Source organism: Psittacula echo (assembly GCF_963264785.1).
Source record: "Psittacula echo genome assembly, chromosome: 3".
Lineage (NCBI taxonomy): Eukaryota > Metazoa > Chordata > Aves > Psittaciformes > Psittacidae > Psittacula > Psittacula echo.
This window is the reverse complement of record NC_137736.1, coordinates 48509878-48527957: the sequence shown is the minus strand read 5'-3', so window position 1 is coordinate 48527957 and position 18080 is coordinate 48509878. Positions and strand designations below refer to the sequence as shown.

The following is an 18080-nucleotide window of genomic DNA, read 5'->3' as shown; positions in this document are numbered from 1 at the left end:
ATTCAGTTGCGTTCCCTTTCCTTACCCATACGGTGGTGTGGGTATGTGTGCCTGCCCTCATGGATGGCAGGCACACGAGTGCTATCCTCAGCATCTTCAATAGATATGTTAATGCTGCACTGGGCTATGTGTTTTCTTCGTAAAGGGCTGCCAACCACGAGCCCTCTGAACCTGTGCCAGAGAATCAAGAGATCTATTTTAAAATGCTATGCTCATTTTCTACGCTTTCTAGGGGGCTTTCAAGTCACATTTCCAAGCTTCACCATGCAATCATGGAGAATTCTTCCTTCCCAAAAAGACAGATTTGCTAGGGGTGGTGGTAGCATGTTCTGAGCAAGTTGCTCAGTCCCATGCTTCTTGGGCCTTTCATGGCTTTACTATAGACCAACAATTGTCATAAATTAACACCGCAGGCATTGTCAATACTACTGATCAGAAAAGAATCTTTCCTCAACAAACCTTGCTGTGTTATTAAAGGCACCAATTCAAACATGTAAGGCTTATACGTGGAGAAGGAAATGTTTCAGCTCTTCTGGGAGGAGAAGTCCAGTTATTTTTTGATGCTGCTTGTGTCCAAAGCACCTCCTGATGCACAGGCGGCACAACTGCATCAAGGACAGTGGCCCTGGAGAAAGAGACAGGAAAAAAGTCACACATGTGGCTTTATCACTCCAAAATTGTTAACCTGAAACATCAGCTGTGCATCACTGCTCCCCCCACCTCCTGCGACCTACCTTGTGCCAGAGGTGCATGGGCCCCAGAATGCTCAGCAGTGAAAGACTGCACCCACTAAAGGACATCAGCCCACCTGCAGTGCACTTCAAGCCTAGTTACTCTCTGTCATTACACAGTTGCAATTAGCATTACAGGTGTCAGTCTTTCCCTTTTAAGCTGCATGAGTGGGGAACAGTTTGTGTTATCTAAGAAGACATGATCGATGTTTCCTTCAAAGTCCTTTCCCTCTCACTTCCCCAGTGAGATCCAAGTTTGCAGCCCACTTCTTGCTTGAGACTGACAGTCACAGAGGGGCTATAGGAGGGTGGATAAGAAGGGTGGAAGGAGGCAGCAGCAGCAACCGTGTACAAAGGGTGGGGTGCTGGGAGTGGGGAGGAGATAAGAAAAGGCTCTGAAGGAAGCAAAAGGGAGGTAGGTGAGCTGGGAGAGGACAATTTAGGTACCACATGACGTGCCTGCCTGCTGGGCAGCTAAGATAGCAGTGACCAGGGAGCTGAAGTGTTAGTGCTTGTGGAGTACAATGCACTGGGAAAGAACAGGGGCTGCAGAAAAAATGTAGTGAGGTGACAGCTTTATTCACCTTTTGAGACTTCCCTCATGCAGGTTACCACATTTCCAGCAGATCTACAAGGCTGAAAACTGCTGTACTGGAAGGGCTGTGCAAAGGGCTGCACCCTTCTGCTAGAAGTCAGCAAATGAGTTGAGTTAGTTACCCAAAGGCTGGGTACAAAACAAGGCAAGCCAGTATGGGACAAGTTAAACTGGCTATTGTCGTGTCACGCTGTGGCCATTCTGATCCCACAGATAAATGCCCAGCCTGTAAATATCTCATTTTAAAAAGCTTCAATTAAAAAAATAAAAATTACTTCAAACCTAAAGACTTACCAAAACACTGGAAAATATTTAGCAAGCACAAGCATACTCCTTAAAAATACAGCATTTTTGGATCATCAGCTAGTTCTCCAGCCCACAGGTAGGACTTTCTCTGCAATGCATTCAGGGTATGTGGTTGTCTGACAGGATGATGAAGTAATGGGAAGGGAGACCACCACATGTACTACACCTGTTCTGGGCTAGTCCTAGGGTGACTAGTGAGCACACTCACCAACTACAACTCTGGGGGGAAAACATGCCGCAGATGCTGCCCCCAGAAACTGTGGCATGGGGGGAGAAGAGCCATATGCGGGACAGGGGCAGGAGAGCAGCAGCTCATTCATGCCAGTGCTGAGGGGCTGTGGGGCTGGCAGGGTGACTCTGATCCCCACAGCAGATCTCCAAACCTCTGTGTGAAACCAGAGGAGTAATGTTGCAGCACTGTCATGGGTTGCAACTGACAGTTCAGCCAGCAAAAGAAGTTGGACATAAGCTGTCCATCAAGCATGGCCCTACTCAGAGAAGGGCGCGTTGGAGAACACCAGAAAAACACTACTCAGCAGCAAAATGCCTTTCAGACATTTATAATTTCTGATGTCGATTGCTGAATTTCACTTAGAAAAGTTCCTTACTGCACTAGCCATCAGCTCAGCCTGAGCAGTGGTTCTCAGGCCAGCTCCATAGGGTGTGCCTGAAATATTATTCTATCTCAAATAAACAGGACACACGTGGTGCCACAGGAGCTGGGAGTCTATCGCAGCAGGGATTTGAGCTGAAAAGAACACTGTGCACCATAGATTAGACTGTGAAACCAAATGCCAGTTGCTCACACATAACATGCACAGCACAGTTGTTTTTATGCTCTTATGTTCCTGTCATTATTTCAAACAGGGCCTGACTCATCACTTTGCTATTCCAGTTTTACCTTGGTGGAAACTTTTTATGACAACAAATCACATCAACATCTAACTGGCATAACAGAGTCATGGACCACACCATCAGCAGCTTGTTTAAAATAATGAAAATACAGATTATTTAGTAATGCATATAGCTTACTGACTGACTGAGAACACAAGTACAACAATAAGTAGACACTAGAGACCTTATTCTACTTTTCCTCAAGAATAGTAAGTAAAATTTCTCTCCATAATTCATTAAAATATTCATAATCTATAACATAAAATTACCTGGAACTATTTCTTGTACAGGTACAAAATAAGCACTTCCTAAACATTAAGCTTACAGTTTGATACTGTTGAATTATTCAGCACATAATGTTGGCCTTTAAAAACAGACTAGTGTATAAATGCATATGCATATATAAATATATATTCTTTATATAATTTCTGTGCAATTTTCCTTAATCCTTACAAAAAACCACAGTTTTTCATTTTAAAGATACTTTCGCACCTACATATGAACATGACCAAACAATAAAAGTAAAGGGCAAAGAACTAGAAGATCAGTCTTTCAATGTACTTTTTTCTTTCCTCAATATTACATGCTGATATCTCAGTATGAATATCACAGTTGTGGCTGCTCCATCCCTGGCAGTGTTTCAGACCAGGCTGGACGGGGCTTTAAGCAACCTGGTCTACTGCAAGGCGCCCCTGCCCACGGCAGGGGGGTTGGAACTAAACGATCTTTAAGGTCCCTTCCAACTCAAACCATTCTGTGATTCTATGATTCTATGCATTGAATATTTCCTGTTTGCAATTTTGCATTTATTCTGAGACAAGTATCTAGTACACACCTGATTGTCAGCATACTGTATAACCAAAGATCCGAGTCCTAGCACTCACTAGCTAGTCTCAACTCCCATCAGAGAAGATTTGCTGCCTGTTTGTCAGCACACTCCAGATAACACTCCTGGGTCTACTCCTGTCTCAGACACAAGGGAACTGAGAGATTCCAGCTGACGTTGGTGCTTTAGGTAGTCAGAAAAAGCTACTATTAATATCTAAGGAGTATTTTGTTTGTTTTTTCACCCTAAACTCTGTTTTGCATTATATTACAAGCTCCATATGACTGCTCTCCAATGCAGCAGATTCACAAATCAGAGGTCAAAAGATGGGTTATTGTTGTTATCACCGTTAGTGCTCCACTATACTCTGACACTAGAAAACACAGCGTCCATATGTTACTGAATGGAGATAAGCTTAGCTATTCTCAGTTTTATAGTGCGAGTAGCATGGAATAGTGTAGCCTTTTGCAGCAGTTTGTTTTTTCCCTAACAAATCGTGACTGAAAGAATAAAACAAGTGCTAAGGTGCACCTTCTTTCTGCAGGAACAGTTGCCCCACAGGACTGCCGGGTGGTACCAGCTCCATCGGCCTCTTGCTTTCATCATTCTTCACCCAAATGTCTGCTCCAAAGTCAATCAGCAGTGTCACCAGCTCCACACTGCAATTCCTGGCAGCCGCATGCAGAGGGGAGTCCAGGCCCTTGCCACTGTTCACATTTGCTCCTGAACACCAAGACACGACAAAGAATAATGGCAAAGAATAATGGCTATACAGTAGCCATTTTCCATTTCCCACACTAGCTGCTATTTCTCTGAATAATCTATGAATGCTCCAGCATCCATTCAGAAGTGGATTTCCTTATACTGGGGCTTGGTAATACAGTTTGTACATGAACAACTCACACTGGTTGAGGAAGAGTGGGGTTGTGACTAAGAATATGATCCCAGAGGAACTGTGCATGAAGTCCCTCATTCACAGTTCAGCCCATGAATACCTTGAAGTGGGACAAAGATACAGTTCCACCTACGGCCCACCTTTGTTCCCCATCCCAGTGCCCCATTCTGTTAAAATACATGCAGGGTTTCAACCTGCTCTGTACCGGAGGCTTAAGCTGGTGGGATTTCCAAATGCTAAAGTATCTGTTGAGGAAAAAAATGTGAGGATGGAAAAGTTCTAGAGACACAGCAGGCAGGTAGAGGAGGAGATAAACAAGCACCTCTGATGAATGTTCCCCCATCTGTTACCCTTGGCTAAAGGCTCCTAAAACACCCTGAGAAGGGTGAGCTGCAGAAGTAATTCTGAACTATTCACAATGTTTTTATAGTACACATCCTTATACAGAAGACTGAAAAAAATCCCAACCAAAACCCAAAACATAAAAAAACAACCCCAAAATTGCACAAACCAGAAAATAATAGCCAAACATTTAACATTTAGATTAATTTGAATTTTACTTCTTCCAAACAAAAAAAGATCACTGTGCTAAATAATGACCTACCTACCTAAAATGTAGGCAAAATGTTTTCAAAAAATCCTATGTAAAAATGATTCAGTTAGTTGTGTTGGGTAAAGAGGGAGGAAAATTAAAAAAGAGAACTTTTTCCTGTCCACGTCAAATAACCGTGGCATCACACACACAGACACGAAAGGATGGTGTTTGTTCCAGCCACCAGTGGCCATGTGAAATCCAGGATCACCCATCATTTGTTGGGAACTGTAAATCTGAGTTCTGGTGTCAAGAAGACTCTGATTACCCTGCTACCCCATTTAACTCAAGGCTGCTATTAAGAGCTAAACATCTTCAGGTCTCAGAGCAGAAACTTCTCTAAATCTTCGACGCACAGAACACCCAAAGATAGTTGTTGCCGGAAACAAAAGTACACGATCCTCTATTTTTCTCTTTACCTGACTCAAGCAGCTTCTTGGCACAGTTCACTTGCTGGTTCTCACAAGCTACGTAAAGTGGAGTACCCAGGTGTTTGATGTTGTGGTCTATATTTACCCCATGGGATGCGAGGAGTTCAACACATTGCACATGACCTTAAAAGGGATAAAGGAAAAGTCAAATTCCCTATTGCAGTGGTGTAATTTGGCAATGATTCAATGTTTTGTTTTGTCAAGAGATGGTAGTTTAATACTTTCTTCCACTCCAGTGTTTCCAACCTGCAAAACAGGAGCTGTAAAACCACTGTTAGCAAAAACTGGCTAAATCCCTCACATTTTATCAGACTCATATCAGTTGTCTACCAAAGATGAGATGAATCACACTGTGCTTTTGAAGATAGCCAGACAACTCCTTCAGATGTCCACATCATAGATGACTGACTTGGACAATGCGTTAGATGTAAGGAGGAAATTCTTTACTATGAGGGTGGTGAGGCACTGTGGCTGCCCCATCCCTGGCAGTGTTCAAGGCCAAGTTGGATGAGGCTTGGAGCAACCTGGTCTAGTGGGAGGTGTCCCTGCCCGTGGCAGGGGGTTGGAACTGGATGAGCTTTAAGGTCCCTTCCAACCCAAACCATTTTGTGATCACCTTCCAGCTGTCACCCTGTGAATTCGGAGGCCCCAGGAGCTGAACTGAGCTGCCCTCAGTAAGTACCAGGAGTGGGAGGAACTGCATCACTTGTGAGGAGACCAACTAGGAAGGTGTTTCACATGACCAAAGTCAAGCAAATTATCTCTCTCTTCCATTTCAACACATTTCTAGCACCATGGAAAGGAGTGGTGATGCCTTTGAGATTACCTCTCTTGGCAGCTTCATGGATGGGTGATGCCAAGTCACAGAGTGGGTGTAGGCTGGCTCCGTGCTGCAGCAATAAATTCAAGCAAGCCACACTGCCGCTGACACAAGCGCTGAACAATGGAGTGTGCCAGTCCACAGTAACTCCATTCACCTGAGGGAAAATAGCACAATCAGGCTTTTTTTGGGTTTTTTTTCATATTCTCAGTGTTTCAAAACTGATGAAAATTACCCAGTTTCTCAGCAGAAAACAGGGGTTTCATTTTTTATTTAATTTCTTGAAAAAAAAAAAAAAAAGTGCCTGCCGGTTAGGAAGATTACAACCTTTTATTAAAAAGATGATTAAAAAAATCCTTTTAAAACATGCCCCAGGTCTCTCCTCCTGAAAAAGAATGTTGTACCAGTGCCACTCTGGGCTCTCTCAGGAGTTACCAAGTCACAAAGTTAAATGCATGCCCATTTCAGTGATCTCAGCTGAAACCCACCTGCCTGTAGCCCTCTCCTGAATCAGTGTATTTTTAGTTGAAAATGTGCAACCCTCATTTTATTTATTTTTTTAATTTTAAACTGAAAGGTAATAAATATACAATGAGTTTTCTTATTCCCTATAATTCCAACATTAGCTTGAAAAGTAGAGGCCATAAGACACACCTATTTCACTATTTTACTTGCAAGTTTTTCCAATTTTCTTCCCATTTTATCATGTTGATCCTAACAGTCCTACACCTCTATTTGAGGCTCTGCATATCAACACCAATGAGATTAGTTTGTGTATCCTTAACTGTTGCAGGATTATAAAACCTTTGCAAGAAAAACTTCCCCTTATGCTTTCAGTAAATGATGAGAACCCTGCAACTTCATCTAAAGAACAGCAGTAACTTATTTATATCTGTGCTTTCTGGATTACTTTATTAAAAATGGCATTTTATAACATGCACCTTAAGCAGAGCTAAGTACAAAGTGTAAATCACAGTGATATGCTGACATGAAATAGTACGTCACCTAGCATTAAAATATGATCATAAAATATATTAACACTAGAGATAATGGTCTGTCTATCATGTACTCACCTGAGCACCATGTTTTAATAGGACACTGGCACAAGCAGCATGACCTCCTAGGCAGGCTTCATGCAGTGGAGACACCTGAGCTGCTGTAACAAGATTCACATCACTTCCCTGATGAAATAATGGAAAATATCATTGCAACCAACTACCAAAACCCCCCCTACAGAAAACAAAAAAACCCAACTTTTTAGCCTTAAAGCTTTATGTAATCAGACCTTTCCCAACTGCCTGGAGTCACTCATCTCAATAAGTAGAGAAAGAGGCTATGAGCCTTCCACACGCTGCCAATCAGCGCAAAAAGCTGTAGGCAGTGGACTGTCCAATAGGACAACACAGACATCCTTTTAGGAGCTCAGAATGATTTTATTTCTACCACACCATGGATAACAAAACATGAAATAACAAAACAAGATGAAAAATTGATCCTAGAGTTCTTGGCAAGGTCATGACTGACACATTTTTAAATCACTGCTCAAGCCTTCTGACTTTCTGCCTGCTGAGGTTGTGGTTGTTTGACTAGATCAAACACTGAAATGCTTTTGAGGTGTTTTCTGCTCCTTGTAGCAAGGCACACTGAAGGAAAGCCAGCCCCTGCATTAGAAAACATTGGTTTGATTCTACAGGAATTTTCATTTCTAGCATGCTTGATGGTCCAGAAGGTTAGGCTGGAAGAATCTCCAATATCCTTCCCTTCCCATCAACTCCTCCACAGGCTAAACCCAACAATTTCAAAGAAATGGAGCAGGGAGGTTCAGGAATTGGTTCTCACTAGCTCTGCCCTTCTGTAGCAGGAGCAGGGGCTCTGGTACCCTCAAGCAATTCAGAAACAGATGTGTGTGAGGTTGAACTGAAGTCTCTGCCAGAGCCTTGCCCAGGTCTGGAGCTGCCCCTCAGCCAGGGCACCAAACACTGCTTGAAGGTGGAGGAGTTGCAGGAGGAATTCTCCAGCTGCCCAGAGACCCCAGCAATCAGGGTCGCATCACCTGCCCCAGAATTAAATTATGACCCAGGGTATATCAATACACCATCAGCTTAGCATACAGAGCTTGTCCTAAGCAAAGAACTGCTTGTAGAAAAATCAACCCTGTGAAAGGGTACCTGTTTGATGAGTTTCGTCAGAGTAAACAGGCGTCCATGGATAGAAGCATCGTGTAAAGGAGACCAGTCTGAAACAAAGTCTGCATAAAAAAAAAGACAGGAGAAAGGCTAACAACTCCATGGACTGTCACATCAGCATACTTTACTTCAACTGCATGACACCAGCAAACCTCTCTTCTTCTATTTTATTACTTGAGCTGCCAAGTTTTCTTTGGAGCAGCTATCGGGAGACAGTGAGACAAGAGGATAGCTTCTCTCTGGGTGTGTTTTTAACTCATCTTTTGCTGGTGTTGAGCAGCTGCACTCCCCTTCAGAAGAGAAGAGAGGGATTTGCAGAAAATTGCGTTGCTCTGACCGAGCTTGTCCTTCACTTTGAACTATTCCCAGTGCCTTTGTATTCACAAGCTCATTACCCTTTACCAATTAGCGCAAAAGGACCACATGTTGAAGATGTTATGGCTGCTCAGTCATTTACCTCTGCTCAGAGCTGGGCTGGAGTCAACAGTATCTAACAAGGAAGGTACCAAAATACAAGCTGTAGATTTTGCCTTGCAGCTTTCAGTGTTTGGTGCTAGCCTCTGAAGTGGTGTATTTTAAGTAATAGCTGTACTCTCTGCATTGTTGAAACCACGAAGTGAGGTATAACATGTATAAACCATAGAAATATTAATAGAAGGAGAACTTCAGTGGAATCTGGAAAGGGACTTTTCACAAGGGCATGTAGTGACAGGACAAAGGGGGGTGGCTTTAAACTGAAAGAGGGTACATTAAGAAAATTCTCACTGTAAGGGTGGTGAGACACGGTAAGCCAGAGAGATACAGTGTGCTGGAACAGGATGATAACCAACTGTGTCAGCCATGTCCCAGCCTGTTGCGTTACTGCTCTCCCATCTTCAAGCATACTCAGTAAAGGACATGAACTTTAAACAAGATAAGATCTAGTATAGTGAGACTTACAATGGTTTCGTGGTTGGAAAATTCTGCACTATGTAAATTGTAACCTGAGGATGGTGGTGTCTGAAATGTGTTTTTAATCACACACAGAATATCTTTGCCTACATAACTATGTTAGGTAGAGGGATATTTTTCTGCCAGCCTAGTGGCCGCAAAAGGTCTGCTATAGATTTATAGTTATTCTTGCAAGACTCTTTTATGACTGTGCAATATACTTGTCAAGAGTTGTTCATATAGGTAAAAGGATTATTTCTGCTACTACAATAACCATTTTTGAGTTACTTGATGTAGCACACTTTTGCAAACATGTACGTATTGCATCTTACCATCTATGAACACTGGCTCATTGATGGATTAAACTAGGTTTTTGATTTTCCCATTTAGAGACTAATGCCATTGCCCAATCTGCATGAGTTGTAAGGGAAGCATGTTTACAGTAATTCTAAAAATCTAGACTGAAGAACAAGTTTTCTGAGCTGCAGCTTGATCTTTTTTTGGCCACACAAATACAGGTGGGGTTTTATGCAATCTACTAAGTTGTTATACCATTGTGTCAGCAGTCTTGTGACAAAAAGGGAGGTGCGCAGTCATGCCATCACATCCACGTACAGAATTTTTCCATTCAATGCTTTCTTGAGAGAAGACAGGTTTCTACTGAAACTCTAAAAAGAGCCAGACCAGAGTCATCTATGGACTGGCCACAAGCTTGCGATTTTGCCAAGTCTTAACAATATTAAAGACTGACCACATATGCATCAAAAATAAATGTCAGTGGAAAATAAAAAGAAACATGTACCAACATGCAGTAATCCAGCTGGGAATTCTGGACTGAAAGGGACTTTCATCCTAAATGGAAGTGGAGGGCTATGGTAGCTTCACATCAGCCTTGGATACATTGGGAAGAGGGGGTTGAAAGGCCTCTCTGATGCCTAATTGCCATGGCATACTTCCGAATCTGCTGCCATGAACAGCATGGCCCCAAGATGCCATCTCTCCTGCCCTAACTCCATTTGCAGCAAGCACTCCACCCTGAAGCAACACTGGGGAGACAACCTCCCTGGAGGGGAAGGAAAACTTCCTCAGTTCCTGCACCCAAGGCATCACCCTCTGGCAAACCACAAAGTTTCTATTTTCTGCCTGCTCTAGGCTGGAACTGATGTTCCTTGGCTGGAGGAGGAGGAAGGCTGAAGAAGATGGTGGGGTCTCACTCCCTTCTTCTGCATAGCACAGGAGGCAAGCTGTCAGTAATACAAATGATCCATATTTATACCATACACAGGCTTTTGACTAAAGCCTAAGAAAATGCCATGGACTTTTAACATCCTGAAATAGTGACTTTTCAGAGAGTCCTCAAAATACTTTGCCCACCAGAGCTGCCTAAGGAGTAGAAAGGCCAGTGTATGTGGGTGGCACAGCTGTGTATCACCACAGGAGCAAGGATTTCTCATTGCCAAAAACATGTACGGCTGTTCTTTCACAGAGGAATGAGACCATTTATCCCAATTTTAAATTTACCCACACCTTAGTCCACAGGCAAGTTGAGTCAGGCCTCAATAGCTTCAGCATCTAGACATGCAAACCCCACAGTTTCAGTGGCATTGGGTCACCTTAGCTCCCCTTTTGCTACTGAAAATCCCAGCAAGCCCATTAAACCTCTTGTTTAATTGCACTGCCATCACTTGGACACGTGAACGCTGGCAGGGCTCTGTACACAGAGGGAGCCTTGTAGTAATAGCCACACAAACATGCGAACCCTGACCACTCTGTGTGGACAACAGAGCACTCATTTTTGTGGCGATGGTCGAAAGTATCTTTTTCCAGCCTCTGATCAGCTGGAGGGTGTTGACACTCCATGCCTGTCCTCAGGCTAGTTTCCTTCCATAGTGATCATGCACAGTGGAGCTTGCAAGGGGCTTTGAAATCATTTTGGCAGAGGTATGCTCTTGCATACATATTTGCATATACACATGCCTATGTCATTATATATAACAGTATTACAAATGGTATTCTTCATATTCTAAGGCTTTCTCTAAAGTTTATGATACATGTAGCCTGAGCCAAATAAATACATTCCTGCTGTGAGTTGCTAGCAGAGCTTGTTGACTCTGGTAAGGAGCAGGCAGGCACAAGAGGAACGGAATGAACTCTGATTTTCAAAGGACCAAATGATCTATGTGAAACAGTGAGGCGTGTGGGCTCCCTTCCTTCCAGTCTCCATTTTGCTGGACCTCATCTCCAGTGTGGATGTGGTTCGATTCACATTGTTAATAACCTCACTCCCATCCCAGCCTCAGGATGTACATACATGACACGCATGAGGAAAGGCAGACTACACAGCAGATATACTGATCATCTTTGCATTGTGGTTTTAGGGTGTTAATTTTCTATGAGGTGTGAATGGAAGCATCCTGAACAGCCCAGGAAAGGTGTGAGTGTAAAGTCACATTACCTTAATTACCTCATTCCCTCCGCACTCACCATGAGCTGAAGGAGCAGCTTCTCAGATAACAGAACTACAGAGAACACATCCAGCTAAACTGTTACGTGAATTTAAATTACTTGTCTTTTGTCACCATGTCATATTTTCAGTGGCTCTGGGCCAGACAACAGAGCAATGATCAAAGCGAAGCCATTCATTTAAATAACTACTGGTGACCACAACCGCATTGGTCACAACTGACCACGGCACCCTGGACATTGCAGAAGAACCTGCTAGGGCCAGTGGTTCAGCCTGGGGAACAATACTTTACTCTGCTCATCTGAAAGAAAAAAATAAAAGGAAAAGGACAAATGATAAAGGATAAAGGGAAAGGAGAAGAAAAAGACAGTAGAAAAATAGAAAAAAACATATATAACCCCACAAACTGAACAACAACAAAAAGACAAAAATAAAGTCAAAGAAAAAAGGAAAAGGAAAAAAAAGGATAATATTAAAAAAAAAGAAAAAGATAAAAAGAGAAAGGAGAAAGGAAAGGAAGGAGGAAGGGAGTGAAAAGAGAGAAAGAAAAAAAACCAAGGGGAACTGAGCCAATGCTGAGCTGCCACATTGCAACTTCTTTTTCAGTGTGCTGTGGTTTGAGGGTTGCATTTGTTTCCACTTGTACAAACTGTGGTACAGAATCAGACACTTTTTTTCTGTGATACACTAAAACCCACCAAAAATACAGTATCAAATAGGAATAGCTTATTAAAATCCCATCTGAAGTAAGGAGGCATGGGAACATATAGTAGGACTGACTTTGGACCTGCCCTGGAAGCAGAACATCAGGAGCAGCACACCACTATAGCCTGACCCAACCCTTTGCTGCCACTGGCAGAGGTGAAGTCTGGTGGCAAGGCGGGAGCATTACTTACCCCTCATCAGTGGGTTTGATAGAGACATTGCAGATGCCTGGCCTCTGGCTCCTTGCAGTTTGCTGCCTTTTTGATTTGTTACCTCATCATCCATCTCAGCCCCGTGTGTCCAATTTCTGGTTTTTCACTTCGTGGTCGGTCTCAAGAGTTCAAATTCCATCGTCCCCGGCAAGCTGCCAGTGGTGGGAGTGATCTATTAAGCAGACTCTGCATGCAGGAGTCAAACAGATCTTGCAACAGACCAGTATGTGGTGCCGGCAGCACTTTGTGCAGAAACTCGAGTACCTGGGTTGGGATTTAATGAAGCAGCTCCCTGGCTGCCCTGGTAGGCAGCCAGCGATCCAGCGAAGCGAGAGATGTGCCTGATGTCACATCCTCCCCAACACAGCACCCAATCGGGGCGCCCGCCGTCCGTTTTTATCAGGAAGGAAATTCTTAGTTTGCCAAAAAAACAAGACAGAAAGAGCCAGTTCAACTAGTTAAGCAAACTCTGCCTGCAGGGGATCTGCAAATAAAACCCACAGAGATACGAGCGCGCGCTGATCTGCACCACTTCCAAGCAAGATGTTTGCAGGCAACTTTGCTGCACGCCTCCCTGGACACTGTACACTGTGCAAAACCACCCCTCTTATCTGTCAAGCCCTGGTTGTACGCAAGAAAAGGAGAGACGAATGCCTGCTGCACAGCAGTGATCACTGCATACCCCACAGATATTAAAACCACATGTCTGGGGAACTGCATTTCCCACTGGAGGCCCTGTGCTGTCTGCATGGTGTGGAAATCACAGCACTGCACAGGTTTATTTTCTTCCCTCCTAGTTCAATCGATTTCACTGAGTCGCAGTCACATCAGAGTTTCATATCTAAGCAGTGTCCTCTTATTTTCCAGCAATTTGTCTGTCTAAAATAAGTATCATGGACCTACCAGCAGACAAATTGCAACGTTTTGTCAGGAGGGCTTCTGCCTCATTTCTCTGGGTCTGTTCACAAAAATTCTGTTCTCACAGATCATCTCCATTTGCACCTTTTTCTTTCCCACATTAGTATAATTCACAGGCACAAAACCCTTTTTCTGTCCTTGAATATTTGCCCATTTTCATACAAGTGCAGAATTTCTATGCAAAAGTCTAAACCATGTTAATAAAAATTAAGTTGCTGTAGGGATTTTTTTTCTGCCTACTAGAGGAGAATTTGCATTTGTGTATCTGCAGGTATAAAGTTGCTAATCCTGGGCTAATCCTGATCCTATCTCAACTGAGCCTAAGCAACTTGGTTTAGTTTTTATTCCCATCTATATCACATGCAAGAGATCTCAGATGTCCCCTTCTAAATTCCTCCTGCCTCCTGGGTTTAGCTCTGCATGCTGGATGCAAGGTGACACTTTGCTCTGACTGGAAATTACATCTGTGCCTTAGTCATTGAAACTTCTGCATTAAAGGAGTTGTCGGTAAAATGTGTAAGTGAAAAAAGTGGTATAAATATTGGTTTTGATGGCTAACATGGGAAATGAGGATTGGAAAAAAAAATTCCCCTTTACTGTTGCTTGAGTTTGATGGTTAGGTTGCCATATCTTATGTATGATCGTATCTTTAGCAGTATTTACAAACATGCAGCAATTCCACCACTAAAAGAAATCAGCATATGCATCTAAATATGTAATAATAAGGTTTATAAGTGAAGAAGTATTAGCTAAGAGCTTTGAATTCAAGTACAATAAGATGGAGGAATAAGACAGAAATTCCTTATTGTTTGACTAAGAGGCCTACTGACTCATAGCGTAATTGAATAGTCTGTTATTAGTTGCACATATTTTGGTCGTGTTGTGTTACATCAACCTTTGCCTTGACAGATGAACTGTAGCCACGTCTTCCTGGAGGCTGGTAAGCGTGTACAGAGCACCTAACGGTGCTGATGAGCCTGCAGCCCCCTCCATAGTGGCAGACATCCCTGCCCTTCATCACCCCTTTTGAAAGGGTGTCTCCAAGATCCGCTTAGCAGGGTGCTAGTCCACGAGCATGCTTATGCTGGGCTGTTGGTGTCCTGGTTCACGTGTATTTGTATCTCAGGGAGTAAATGACACAGCAATGTGAGCCCAAGCTCACATGCAAGTGTGGAATATGCTTAGAGCTGAAAATGTAGTCTATATACTGCATATATGCAGTGAGACTACATCAGAGAGTAATTTGCAAATCATTTTTAGAAGCAAGCAGAAAATTCTCCAGTTACAAGGGAACATGTTTGAACATCAACCTGGATCTCGAGATAAACACCACACAACTTCAAATGCAGATCAGAAACAGCTTACACAACATAGAGACACACAAGAGCTTTTAGCCATTACAATACTATTTTGCATGTAAATAGCACCTATGTTCCTAAGTTCTACATAAGTGGAGTTAGCTACAGAAATCACTTCATCGTGATTGAAATGTGAACATTCACAGTCAAAAAAAGTGCACAGTAAAGTTGAATCCACAGTGCTCAATATTACTTTTTCTGTTTGTAGCATATCTTCTAAATTAAATAACATTCTTTTCTCCTTCAAAAATTTAACTTCATGTAAGTAATTCAAATAAATGTTCTACTCTCTTGGTTTTTTCTCCCACTTGCTAATCAGTTTTTAAATTTTGCATACCAATTATTCATCATAGAAAATACTTTAAAAATGTATAACACTTTTTTATTATTCTTATTTGCACAAATATTGCTACAAACAGCAAAAACATACCGCTGATAAATCTGTCGTCGCATGCAAATTCAGCGTTGGTTTCTGAGGGTGCAAACCACAGAACTGCAGAAAATATTTGGAAATTGGACACAAAATGTGGGGTTTGTTTAATTTACCTTCAGAGCCAGAGCCAGAAATCTTAACTTTCCTTTAGAGTTAATGAAGAGGAATGGGCATTTTAAGACTATGATTCATGTCACCTATTTTAGATGCCTGCTCTGAGAGGGCACAAATTGGGCCTTTAGAGTCAGCCTTCACTGACTCTAAAAGGGAGCCCTAAATGATGGACAGAGATGTAGGTGCATATGTTCAATCAGTGAAACCCACCTTAACAGTATAGCTAAATTCACAGCCAAATGACAGGACCATATCCAACTGTCAGCAGTGTTCTGAACTTTGTGCCTCACAGCTTCTGGATGCAACAGCACAAGGTGAAACATCTTCACTCCAGCAGAAGTCCAGCATTGTCCAATTCCTGAACCACAAAACCTTGACTTTGGAGCACCTATACCTTACAGGGGGTGGATTTTGACAGACAGTTCCAGCAGATTTAGCTGCAGTGGTCTAAGCTGTTGGCCTCTGTCATCATTCCTCTCTTTCAGAAAAGATTACCCACACCCTTACAAGGGATGGCAGCACTGGCCGCAAATTGATGCTTCAACTGTCTTCATACATAGTCCACTGTGCTCATTCAAAAAGCCATAAAAGCAGTTTTCTTCTCCAGCCTGTAAACTTGAGCCCTGACACACTATCACATGTCACATTCTCCTCTAAGGCAGTAATTTCCAGCCAATAAACAAGGCAAATATCTGGGACAGCCATGTTTTAAATCACAGCAGTTAAATCTGCCACAGCTTGTCTGCAGGAATACTAAATCGATGGGGTTTTTTCCAGAGGTACCTGGATTTTCTTTGGAAAGCTGCTGTGAAATCTTTGAGCAGACACAAAGTAAAGAAGTTCTCCCTTGGAGAAATTTGTAGTATTGTCCAGTTCTTGTAACCCTAATGTCCTTTCTTCAAATCAAGTCTCTCCTCCAGAGGCTTTTCTTCTAAGTGTTCTGAGTATGCAATGTTTTCATTTTCCTTTTCTCTCACCCTCACAGAAACTTCACTTTGCAAACATCCCATTAGCCTGATTGGGGACCAGACAGACTTCTGCAAGTAACTGTTGTTTCCTTATGCAGGTTGGCAGTTTTACTTAACAAGGGAGTCTCTAAATCAAAGCAAACAAACCCTGAAGGAGGTAGCAAACATTTCTTGGTGTCAGTAGCACCTGGATCTGTGTTTTAACTCATTGCAGATACACAGAAGCATCAAGATTTCCCAGGGAGCAGGACAAACTTGGCATGAGGGCTTGCACACAAGTTTCTTGTATTTGCGTTGTGGCAGATAAGGGATTAGGGGCATCCTCCTCACAGAGAGGAGAGCAGTAACACTATGTTTTTCACTATCTGGTGCCAGATGTGTCTCAGGGAACACCTGCACAAGCATCTTCATACGCTACAAAATAAATCTTGACATTGCTTTCTAAACTGGCTTTAAGACTTACACACTACAGTCCATGCAAAAAGAATACAGACCCCAAAAGGTTTTTGTTGTGGTTTTTTACTTTTTTTTTTCTCAAATCATTGCAATTTCAAGCCTTTCTTGGGTTTGGGTTGGTTTTTTTTTTGTCCTGTCTCATGGATTGTGATCATGGTTTGTCAACACTGCCAGGTTACTAGTGTGGTGAAATGTTCTTATGTGACAAATACACACCAGTACATAGATAATAGGTGTAACTACAGCAAAACCCTAAACCTCGTTATTGAGAGCTACGGTGGTTTTTACCACAGTCTCCTAGATTTTGGCTAACTGTAAGATAGTTTTCTCAAACACCAAATATAAGTGAAACCCAAATCCAGGCATCAAGAAGATTTCAATATCTCTTTCCTCCTCCTTTCTAACTTCTCATTATTAGTTTTGAAAAACAGTGGGAATTCTTTGGTTTGCTGGCAAATCTTTTTGGTTCCCAACCTTTCCAGTATAAAATAGCTATTTCTGAAGAAAGCAAAATAATTTCCACAAAGATATTAATTTTGTCAGAAAAACAATTTCCATTAACAAAAAAAACAAACAAAAATTAATAATAGTTTTCTATCAATCCCAGTGATTAGACCAGCATGGAAAAAACCAAATGTATCATAAGCAAGATCAGCATCACTAAGTCAGCTGAGTTGGCCCTGCTAAGCAGCACCCATAGTGGCTGGTCCCATTAAGAGCATATTCTCCATTATGGAGGCCTCTAGCAAATGCATCATCTTCCCAAGCCCAAAGGCCTGTGGTGGTTTTTACCAAACCAAGCAAATTCCCATGTGTCCCCTTAGTTGCTCTCTCTTCCCACTGCCTATCAGTACAGGAGGCAACAGCAGTAACAGCTGAGGAGTATAGGAAAGGCAAACAGGAGGGTGAGGAAAAGCTCATGGGACGGAGGTATTTAATTAAGGGGCTCCTCTGCTCTGGTGCTTCTCTTCCCTATTTTCAATGGCATTAGATGTTCTCTGTTCTTCTGGAACATTGCATTGCAACAAGCTCTTTCACCCATACTCATGGGCTGCTTTCCAGACCCTGATGGAGCTTACCTCTGGAAATGTCCCTCATGTGACGTATCTTTTCACACTTCTGCCTGTGATGGGAACAGCATGCTCCAGCTCTTCTCACAGCCGTGACCTCCCAGGACTTCCCCATGGGAAAAGTTACCAACACCATGCCACTACTATAAAATGCAATCTGTGGACTTGCACAAAAA

General features: G+C 42.5%; 1 protein-coding gene across 1 annotated transcript; it reads right to left on the bottom strand.

The window, feature by feature from the left end:
* Positions 1-500: 500 nt before the first annotated feature.
* On the bottom strand, positions 501-13078 carry ASB9 (ankyrin repeat and SOCS box containing 9; the record flags this gene model as incomplete). The annotated part of the gene is made up of 7 exons (XM_080614490.1): positions 12567-13078; positions 8259-8338; positions 7164-7271; positions 6097-6247; positions 5259-5393; positions 3884-4075; positions 501-625 (listed from the first exon to the last, which is right to left on the bottom strand). Exons 1-7 carry the CDS (start codon positions 12658-12660, stop codon positions 501-503), a joined length of 885 nt encoding a protein of 294 aa, XP_080470616.1. The 5' UTR covers positions 12661-13078.
* Positions 13079-18080: the final 5002 nt, after the last annotated feature.